Below are 11,128 nucleotides of genomic sequence, written 5' to 3' on the forward strand. Positions count from 1 at the left end.
CTGTTGCTTAACATACCATGTTTTTCGAAACAATTCATGAAGCTAAGTAGCTTTTAAAACAAAACAAATTTGACTCAAACCTGTCAACATTATTGTTTGTGTGCATAGATTTCTCAGTGTTTTGATATTTTGTGTTAAATTGTGTTAAAAAACGAACTAAAAACAAAAAAAAACTTCAACAAAAATATTTAGTAGTCGTGGATAAAGTATAGTATTCTACTCCCGTATAATGGCTATTATCCACTCGGTGATTTAGGCCACTCGCCTGCGGCTCGTGGCCGTAAACTTCACTTCGTGAATAATACCCATCATTATACGCTCGTTGAATAATATACTATTAAAATAGTGAGTTTAAGTATTTATATAGGGTCTAAAGTCTAAACGTGAACATAACCTTAAATATTATATCAAAATAAATATTTTGTTTGAAGACTGAAGAAACGTCCTGTTTTGTACAATAATATAAATTGTGAGAAAAAAAATGGAAATGTAATATTAAAGAATCTACAGGAAGTTGCCCTGATTTCGTCAGTCTCGTTACTGACGTCACCACATGCACGTAAGCACACCATACATATTTACACCATGGTGATACTTTGTACAGTCTAGCCTTAAAAGCTTTCTAATAAGTGATACACAAAATGCTACCAAAAATTATTATAATTTACACTTATTAATAATATAAATAATTTTTTAAAAATATTTAGTTTTATAAATAAGATAGTACCCAAAGTTTCGTTTTTCGCACGTTTTTAATCAGTATTTGAGTAATAACGTACTAAAAATAGATATAAAAGGACAATGGTCTTAAGATAATAAAATGTATCAAAATATTTACGTACTTCCATTGCTAGGGGAGGTCTCAGAGCGGCTCTAAAAAAACACTTCAAAATCTACAAAATTTTTCGCTTGATTCTAAAAAAAGTCGCGCAATCAGCGACCTACCAATAGAAAATTTCAAAACCTAAACACTTTGAAACTTGCACCAGGCTGCAGCAACAATTAGGGTGGAGCCTTGACCCCTCTGCCCCCTCTGGCTACGCCAATGCCTACTTCATAAGTCTCTGTTGCGGTATTTAAAAAACTACCGAATTCGATGCACAGTAGTTGTTATCTATAATCTATGTAGCGAAATATCGTTCTCTACACAGTATCTTACGATAAACTTACCAAATAAACAATATAACGTTTGTAAGGTCAAGAGAAGTTCCGTCGCATGTGCTTAAGTAATACACTGTTTAGTATTTCAAACTGTTTCGTCCAAATAACCTCGTTTACAATGCATTTAAATGTTTGTGAATTATATTACCGTAGGAGTTTCGGATTACTTAAAAGCTATGCGTTTGCCGTTAGGTGTTACCATAGCGACAACGTATTTGGATTTATGAAGAAAACTAAAAGTATTTATAGAGGTACGAGTAAGTACAAACACATACATGGCTATATTTAAACAGAGGCGGCTCGTGGTTTGAATACTTTGGGTTCAAGTTGCGTGACTGCATTTTGTGCTGCAGTGATATCTAGATAATTATTTATTTGGATTGCATTTTTGCAGTGCCAGAAGACGTTTTAGACCTTCGCTGCAAGCAAAGCAATTTTTACAGACTAGTGACTGCATACAGGCAACATGCGCATAAGTATTCAGAAATAAACCCAGTTTCTCTTACCAAAACTTGTAGGTGAGCACTTAGAATTACAAAAAAAAACGTGAAATATCGCGAAATTATGTCTCAGCGTTGTTCCAGAACTTGATATTCAGAGTTATGGTTTCTCGCAGAGCGACATAGTCAAATTTAAGGGTATTATCAATGCTGACAAGGAAGAAGGGACGATAGCAGAGGCTGTCGATTTCTTAAATAGAGCGTACAGTAAGACAGTGGCGGCGGAATTTTTACATTTGGAGGTAAGCTTTACGGCAAGTTATTTGGTTGCCACGTCATCAGTTTTTAGAATTGATTTGACGTTTGAGTACCTACAGAAACTGAACTTCTCCTTTTTAGGAAGAGGAAGAAGTCGATTGGTTTACTAGAGAGTTAGAAGCATTACCGTATAAGGACATAGACAAAGACACAAAAACTCGCTTAGCGGTGGATCTTCTAAAATCTCAGGCATTTGACAATTTTTTAGCCAAAAGGTTCACGGGAGTTAAGAGATACGGCGGTGAAGGTGCTGAGAGTATGATGGCCTTCTTTTCAGAAATCTTCCGATGTTCGTCACAAGGTAAAATACCTCTAGAGATGGGTATCACTATGAAATAATTAAAATTAAATAACGAGATGATTTCAGATACGATTGAACAGATAGTATTAGCAATGCCTCATAGGGGACGACTAAATCTTTTGACGGGCATGCTCAATTTTCCACCAGTTCAAATGTTCAGCAAATTGAAAGGCAATCCAGATTTTCCGTCTCAGTACCAATCCACTGGCGATGTTCTAAGCCATTGTAGTAAGTGCTTGAAGTTAAAAGATTACGACTAATTAATTATAAATGGATAAAAGAAGGAAATCGGATATTTATCTCAATCTTCATGTGTTGCATTGTTTCAGATTCGTCGACAGACTTGGAGTATGGGGATAAAAAAGTACATGTTTCTTTATTGTACAACCCATCACATTTGGAAGCAGTAAATCCAGTTTCTATGGGAAAAACTAGAGGCAAGCAAATGATTAGCAAAGACGGTGATTATGGTAAAAGTTCCAGATGGGGAGATAAAGTTATAAATATACAGGTAATTGAACCTTCCTCCTTTTTACTGATCTAGGGCCACTTAAGAGATCAAGTAAATGGAACGTCTCTACTAGTTTTAACCTCATTTATTTTGACTATAATCCTGCATGTGGAGTAACTTGAAATAAACGACATTTTTTAGGTACATGGTGACGCTGCTTTAATAGGGCAAGGAGTAAACCAAGAATGCCTTACTTTGAGCGGTACACCGCATTTTGAAATCGGCGGTTCCATCCACCTTGTAGTAAACAATCAATTAGGCTTCACTACACCATCAGATAGAGGCAGATCATCCAGATATTGCACCGACTTGGCCAAGATTATTAATGCACCTGTTATCCACGTCAACGGAGACTATCCAGAAGTAATTTTTTAAGAATAAGAATGACGAATTTACCTTTTTTTCATACACAGCTACGTCCTGTTAACAATTTTCTGTTTCAGGACGTTTTGAAAGTCACAAAGTTGGCCTTCGAGTACCAACGTAAATTCCGGAAAGAAGTCTTCATCGATTTGAATTGCTATAGGCAGTGGGGTCATAACGAATTGGACGATCCAACCTTTACAAACCCTTCTTTATATGAAATAATAAGATCCAGAGGGTAAAACTGTTTACTCAACTCAATAAAAATCTAATTGAGATATTTCAGAACAGTACCGGATCTGTACGCCCAACAGCTGATTAAAGAGGGTATTCTAACCGAAGAAGACCGCAAAGGCATAGTCGATGGCCATTATAACTGGTTGGATGATAACCTGAGAGCTGTTGATGGTTACCAACCGCAGGTAAAGCGAAAAGGTTTTGTTCCATGAAATATAAAGTTTGAAGTAAATCAAGAAAGACGCTATCGCAATAGATGTCTTCTTTATTGAAGCGCTTTTTTTGCAGGATGTACATTTTAAGAAGCATTGGCAAGGGATGGAGCAACCTGACGACGTGATCACCACTTGGGATACTGGCATAGACATGGATCTTATGACGTTCATTGGGACTAAGTCGGTGAAATATCCTAGTTATTTCGTAAGTTGCATCTTCTTGATAAAATCAAACGATAATAACATCGTTTTTAGGAATTACATCCCACATTACTGCGGACTCACGTCAAAAATCGACTGTCTAAAATAGCTGAAGGTGTTAACATTGACTGGTCCACAGCAGAAGCGTTAGCGATGGGTTCACTTTTATTTGAAGGTAATAATAGCAGCCACTCAACGTGTTTCTTTCCTTTAAAAAATTCTTTTTTAGGATGTAACGTGCGGATTAGTGGCCAGGATGTCGGAAGGGGCACGTTTTCCCACAGGCACGTGATGCTGGTGAACCAGCAGACCAACAACATCTACATACCATTAAACAACATCCATCCGGACCAGACGGCTTTCCTGGAAGTCGCGAACAGTATTTTATCGGAGGAAGCCGTTCTAGGCTACGAATACGGCCTGAGCGTAGAGAGCCCCATGAATCTGGTCATCTGGGAGGCTCAATTCGGAGACTTCTTCAACGGGGCGCAGATTATCTTCGACACCTTCATCACCTCTGGAGAAGGTAAAGTGCAAAATCGATCTTGTACTTCTGATGTTCATATACGTTTTTTAAATTAGCTAAATGGTTGTGGCAAAGTGGTCTAACCATTCTGCTACCCCATGGCTACGAAGGTGCTGGCCCTGAACACAGTTCTTGTAGGTTGGAGAGGTTTTTGCAATTGACAGACTCCAAGGAAGACAGGGCGGACGCGGATAATGTGAACGTGCAGGTGTGCCAACCTAGTACCCCAGCCCAGTATTTTCACTTGTTAAGAAGGCAGGTAAATGTATAATTAATAAATATTCTTGTCCGTGGAAATATATAATAATAATAGACCATTCCTGGATATGATTTATTATTTTGCAGATGGTTCGAAACTTTAGGAAGCCTTTGATCATAGTAACGCCAAAAATCCTCTTGAGGCATTCTTTCTGCACATCTGACTTTTCCGATATGGCTCCGGGGACGCACTTCAGAACAGTTATAGGTTAATTTACCGAAATATAACCTCGTTGAAATGTGCTTGCTTTGGAATAAACGAACAGTGCATTTCAGTGTGGTTGTAAGACATTTGCAGTAATATGATTGTCTTAGGTGATCCTCTGGTCGATCCAGCCAAGGCGCAAAAAGTTCTTTTAACGTCTGGTAAGCACTACTATTCCCTTGCCGAGAAGAGAGAAGATATGGGAGTAAAAGATGCAGCTATTGTGAGAGTGGAAAGTTTCTGTCCGTTCCCAACGTTGGAACTCAGGCAAGAAATAACAAAGTACAAAAATGCAAAAGGTGGGTAAAAAAGGTGCACTTGGGTGGATGTCAACGTTTTGTTTGGGTTCTAACTCTTTGAAAAAATCTCATTGAAATTTCATTAGGGTGTTTTTAGATTATCATATCCCATATCTTAATTCTTACCTTCATCATTCAAAAATGTTGTTACAGTTTTTGTCTGGTGTCAAGAAGAACCTCAAAATATGGGAGCGTGGTTCTTCGTCAAACCCAGATTCGAAAATCTGATAGGAGGAAAGGTTAGTACATACAATTACCTGCTTTTTCATCATTGACATTTAACATCAGTTCTAAGCATAGGCCTTATAAACTATAATTTTTCAAAATTTTTAACTTGACCACACTTTCACAAAATGTAGTTAAAATCATTTTAACTTCAAACAGTACGGGCCAACAAGAAAAAAGGGGTATAGCTAGCTGATTGGTCGAATTAAGTGTAACGCATTACAGTCGACGTTCTGTTACTGAAGCATTAGCCCGCACTAGCTCTATCTCCCTCGCACACGTCTGTGCGATTGCCGTTTATATTGGTAGTCCAGACGTATCTGTTTCAAAAAGTCCATATTTGGATGAATCGTATATCCACGGAGATTTTTTACTTTTTGGCAATCAAATATCACTAGAAATGAAAATTTTTCTATGCGCATAAAAAAAACGTGGACTTAACTTTTGGTGGCACAACATGTAAAAAAAATTCTAAAAGTCATATTTTTCTTCCTATTTAATTATGTATCTTTTCAAGAGTTGATTTTAGGCGAAAATGGAAGAGGAAAAAAATGTTTATAAATAAGTTCTTTACAAAATATGACTAGTTACAAATCGAATGAATCATGATTATTATTGTAAAAATCGAAAAAAACGCCAAAAATGGGGTTAAAAAACTTTACTTTTTAGGTATTTTTTTTTGGGATCGTTAAATTGGGTCAAGAAAATTTCATATTATGTAGAATCATCACACCAAATTTCATCAAAATCGATTTTGCATAATAATTTTACAATCGATTTAAAAAAAAAATGCAAATTTTCTAAATTTTGCACATTATTAATTAAATTAATTAATAATTTAATCATCATTTCTTTTGTGATTAAAGTATAATTCAAATATTATTTATTGTTTAAAATATAAGCAAATGAGAAATTACATTATATTACAAAAATGCAAAATTATAGTACAAAAATTCGACCAATGTAACAAGCGCCAGAGCTCTCCTAATTGACGGATTCGAATTTTTCAAAAAGCGTTTGAAAGCTTGAGAGCCCTTCTATATGTGATTACATTTTCAAGCATCTAAAGGCCTTGGTTGTAGCTGTGCAAAATTTAGAAAATTTGCAAATTTTTTTTCAAAATCTGGATTGCAAGTGATGATTCTACATAACATGAACTTTTCTTGAGTCAAGTATGAAGGTCCTATAACCAATTTAAAGACCCCAAAAAAATTCCCCAAGAAGTAATGTTTTTTTAACCCCAGTTTTGGCGATTTTTTCGATTTTTACAATAATAATCAAGATTCATTCGATTTGTAACTAGTCATATTTTGTAAAAAATTTAATTACAAACATTTTTTCCTCTTCCATTTTCGCCTAAAATCAACTCTTGAAAAGATACATAATTAAATAGGAAGAAAAATATAACATTTTTAAATTTTTTTTAACATATTGTGCCGCCAAAAGTTAAGCCCACGCTTTTTTTATGCGCATAAAAAAATTTTTATTATATGATATGAAAGCCAAAAAGCCAAAAATCTCCGTGGATATACGGTTCACCCAAACCAAAACGGATACCGGCTAGTCTATGGCAAAATGACAGTTGGGCGTTAATTCAGCAATACTTTTCTAACGTGCTGCCACAGGCGGAGAATCGCAGAATCAGGTCAACGAACTAGAATTAGAAATTGCACAGACGCCTTGATTTAGTAGACTACAGCCCAACCAAACATTTTAATAGCTTGTTGCAATCCTAGGAAGGCTTTTTGTAGTCGTTGTCTTATTTTAGTACTTTTACTCTGTCATTAACTGTTAAAAATATGTCTTTCAGATAATATATTGCGGTAGAGAGGCTCAAGCGGCCCCTGCAGTAGGCGTTGGAAGTTTCCACCAACACCAAGTGTCAGAAATCCTTTCGAAACCCTTTCTAATTGCCACTGGCTCTTAAATTCATGTCTATTATTTTTTTAATAAAATATTTTGATTATATTACATTGTTTTAACTTACCATCCCTAAACAGTTTGTAGTATTTTTTAGAGTTAACAACATTTTTATTTAACCATTTTAGTAAAATCTACAATACAATAACTATTTACTTTATCACTTGACACATAATACTAATAATCTCAAAGGTAATAGAGTAGACACAGGGCAACAGCGTGCCCTAGCTTAGAAGCACTGGAAAGTACACGCAGGCCCAAATCACGAAGCATGCTGTTAAGATGGCAAAACTGTAGGTTTTCTGTTTGTCCCAAGGTACTATCACGACGGTGGAGTTTTTGGACGTTGTTGACAGTCGTGGTTCGGAGCTTGACTGAAATAAAAGTTCATTTAGTACCTACATCAAATAATAATCTCTGGAGGGAATAATAATTTTTGTTTGGAATAGTACTTTTATTTCCTTCATGTTGGTAATTAAATTTCGGTAAAGATTTATAGATTTTTAGTTGCCAGTACCAGCCGTGCAATGTTGGTTGTCTAAATACGGCGGTCACGTGGCTTGTAAACATTTATTAAGGCTTTGTAATAATTTCAAGAGAATCAAGGCCAATAAACACGGTTGACATTATATCTTTATATCAAACTGTAATCAGAGTTCACTAAAATACACGTCAGAAATATTTATAATACGACCACAATAATACGAAGAAACATTTTCGGAACCGCTGATTTCGTCGATAGCTCGGCTGGCACTGGTTACACAAATCACTATGCCTAAAGAATTGCAGTTAACTTCATCGTCAATTAGCAATTTTTTGTTTACTACAATAAAAGTGGCGCCGTACTATCTACGGTTACAATTCACCTTATTTTTACGTAGGGGAAGACAGCAGAGGTCCTCAATAAGTTTCCCCAACAATTTTTATTAATTTTAATAGTAATAGTTTTGCACGCTGACTATTACCCACACCATTTTACTTACTATTAAAAAAATCTCTCCAAGTTTGTAAACACTGTATTTTAATATTTAAACAGAGAGTCATGAATTAGGAAAATAATTTAAATTTTATTGGTTTTTGACAGTGTTTTTTGAATTAATTAAAATGAACAAATAAATGAATGTAGAAAATGCGGACACAAGGCCATCTTCATCTTTTTTTAAATGGAAAACACTTTTATACAGCTTACAGCGAAGTATCAAGATAATACTTAGGTCTATCTCTAACAATAAGGGAGATATAACGAAAAGGGTGCAAAATATTGTGTCATAAATATATGTTAGATGAAACATTGTTCTTTTGGCACACCTATGCCGTATCTCCCTTATTATTATTGATAGAAAACTCTTTATCCGAATAAAAATAAGATTTAAATTAATTCAAAGATACAGGGTGATTTCACCTTAAATACAGAAACTGGAGGACTAGCTTCATTACCAAAAAACAAGTCGAATTTGCTCTAATAAACTTTTTTCCTGCGCGACTAGATATTCGAGATACAGGGCGTTAAAGTTTACAAAAAATTATATATTTTCTGCCATATATTCATAATGCGCTGACGGAATCGAATGAAATTTACTACAGCGTATTCACTTAATTAGACATTTTATTGAATGCAATATTAACCTTGCAGCTTTGATCAGTGGCATGTAACTGGGGGTGCCGCCCCATTTTTCCAATAAAAAAATACGCCACTGGCGGTTTTTTGTGGAAATAATGTTACATTTAGATACTGTTAAATGAATGAAAAATGTTTCTTGTTGTTTTTTAATACGCTGCAGTAAATTTTATTCAAATTGTTCTGCGCATAATGAAGACATGACAGAAAATATAATTTTTTTTTGGAAACTTAAACATCCTGTATCTCGAATACCACGTCTCCCAGGAAAAAGTTTATAGAGAAAGCTCTATTTATTTTTTAGCAACTAATCTATTCCTGCAGTTTCTGTATTTAAAGTGAAATCGCCTTGTATGAAACTACACAAGGTTTTTTATTTCTGTTCTTTTAGTTTAATGAGTTAAAATAAGTACAGGAAAATCTCAAAAACGTATATTTATAAAATATATTTTTCTAATTCTTTTAATAAGTGTTTAGGTGTCAAAATATAAATTCCAGCTCTGTATATTCATTGCATAATTCACAATTATTCTATTACAAAATTATTTCAACCGCAACTGCATAATTAATATTTACAATCCGCTCTATACAACAAGAAATAATTTCTATTTCCTTCACGTAATATCACCTAGATTTTAAATATTTTAAGTAAAATATACATGATCACTTTTTTTTAGATTTTTCTAAAACATTGTTTGTATATCGCATTTAAGAAACTGTCTTTCATTATTACTTAATTAATAATTAATTTTAATCAAAAAATCGGACACCCTGTACCTTAAATAAAATAATATTTTTGTACAAATCATAAACTGGTAACCGTGACAGTACAACAAAGCAATAATACTACCGATTTTACACTTTCTTCTTATTAATTACGTAGGTACCAGGAGAAAGTAAAAAGTAACAGCGATAAATAAAAATAACGATATACTGGTAGTAAAAGTTATAGAAGTATCTATTTGCCCTTGTAATTTGTAACCAAGGTATCGATATCGTTGATATGAAGCAATAGTATTATATTTACGACTATAAGCACTTGGCTAGATAATAGAAGGTGTAAAGATAACAAGATAAAGTTGTAAATCAAACAATTTAAGTCTCAGACAAAACTAAAAACAAAATACAAACAATGAACCGTTGAGAAAACGGAAAATGAAGATATCCAATTAGAATATTTTACGTAAAAATTAATGAATATATGTGAAATATCGACTAATAACGAGCGTTCAAATAAAAACGTGGTCGAAGTTGGCTCTGACACATTGGACGTAGGGAGTTGCTTATAGCGACCAACTTAACCTCATTTCTCAACGAGCTGTATAGCAGCTGTCAGTTTCAATAACGTTAATGACTATATAACTTTATTTTAAAGAATAGTCGTGATAACAATAACAAACAATTAAAGGAGCTGCGGAAAGTGTCCCCCTCTTTGTTATAAGCGGCGATATAGCGCTTTGACAAATTACGTTTAAGTTCATTTGCTATACGCTACGCCCTACGTCCAAATTTTCAGAACCAACTTGACCACGTTTTTATTTGAACAACACTATAAAAAATAATATCACAACCACGACAAATATCTGAGACAATACAATTACATTCTTTATTAAGCTGTTTAATAATAAAAAGGCACCTTATTAAAATTTATTGGGTGGTTGTTTCTGATTACTATCAGCTACATTATATTGGGTATGAGTAAAATAGTATAGCAATCGAATTAATTTTATAAAACAAATATTTTTTCTATGTGTTTAACCCAAAGTGGCCATAACTTTCGAAATCTAAACGGGATGATTTCAAAACTATACATTTTGTTCTTGATGTCCAATTGAAAATCAATTTTTTTAAATTTAACGTTTGAATAATTTCCTTATAATTACGAATAAAAAAGAATGACATAAACACACAAAAGCTGCAGCTTCTTTTTTCATCCGTCCTCAAACAACTACTGATGTGTTTTTAAATTAGAATATCATTAATGAAAATTAAGGATAACAGTGGGCCAAAATTTCAACCCTGAGGAACACCCAGGATACAGAAATTTGTATACCTAATTAAAAATGCAATTACATATAATAACCAGGATTTAAAAGTAAGTGATCACTTTTACTGCAAATCTTTTTCTTAAATTTGTAATAGGCTCTTGTAAAGAGGTCGAAAAAATCCATCATACCATCTAACTAACCTCAACAAATTTTGTACCTTAACGAATAACGTTATGGGTCGTTCTTTGGAAAGCACTTGGGGCATTTTTTAGTCCGAAAGGCACTTTTATGAATTCGTAATGTCTGTATTAAAAGTAATTTATTTTAGATTTATAGTAAACT

General features: G+C 34.0%; 1 protein-coding gene across 4 annotated transcripts; it reads left to right on the forward strand.

Annotated features, from left to right (window-relative positions):
- The first annotated feature begins 1,196 nt into the window (after window positions 1-1,196).
- LOC108917308 (probable 2-oxoglutarate dehydrogenase E1 component DHKTD1, mitochondrial) lies at window positions 1,197-7,228 on the forward strand. Of its 4 annotated transcripts, none has more exons than XM_018723846.2 (17): window positions 1,217-1,418; window positions 1,556-1,679; window positions 1,735-1,903; window positions 2,001-2,220; window positions 2,287-2,448; window positions 2,550-2,731; window positions 2,873-3,094; window positions 3,175-3,332; window positions 3,381-3,516; window positions 3,620-3,751; window positions 3,802-3,922; window positions 3,977-4,273; window positions 4,330-4,532; window positions 4,619-4,739; window positions 4,847-5,035; window positions 5,189-5,274; window positions 7,071-7,228. In XM_018723846.2, the coding sequence occupies exons 1-17, from the start codon at window positions 1,217-1,219 to the stop codon at window positions 7,185-7,187; spliced, it is 2,841 nt and encodes a 946-aa protein (XP_018579362.2). In that variant the 3' UTR covers window positions 7,188-7,228. The 4 variants fall into 4 exon arrangements, with proteins under 4 accessions (XP_018579365.1, XP_018579362.2, XP_018579363.1 ...); XM_018723847.1 differs by having other exon boundaries at window positions 1,218-1,412; XM_018723848.2 differs by lacking the exon at window positions 1,556-1,679 and having other exon boundaries at window positions 1,218-1,412; window positions 1,746-1,903.
- Window positions 7,229-11,128: the final 3,900 nt, after the last annotated feature.

The sequence above is a fragment of the Anoplophora glabripennis genome, unplaced genomic scaffold (assembly GCF_000390285.2).
Source record: "Anoplophora glabripennis isolate ALB-LARVAE unplaced genomic scaffold, Agla_2.0 scaffold22, whole genome shotgun sequence".
NCBI classification, from domain to species: Eukaryota; Metazoa; Arthropoda; class Insecta; order Coleoptera; family Cerambycidae; genus Anoplophora; species Anoplophora glabripennis.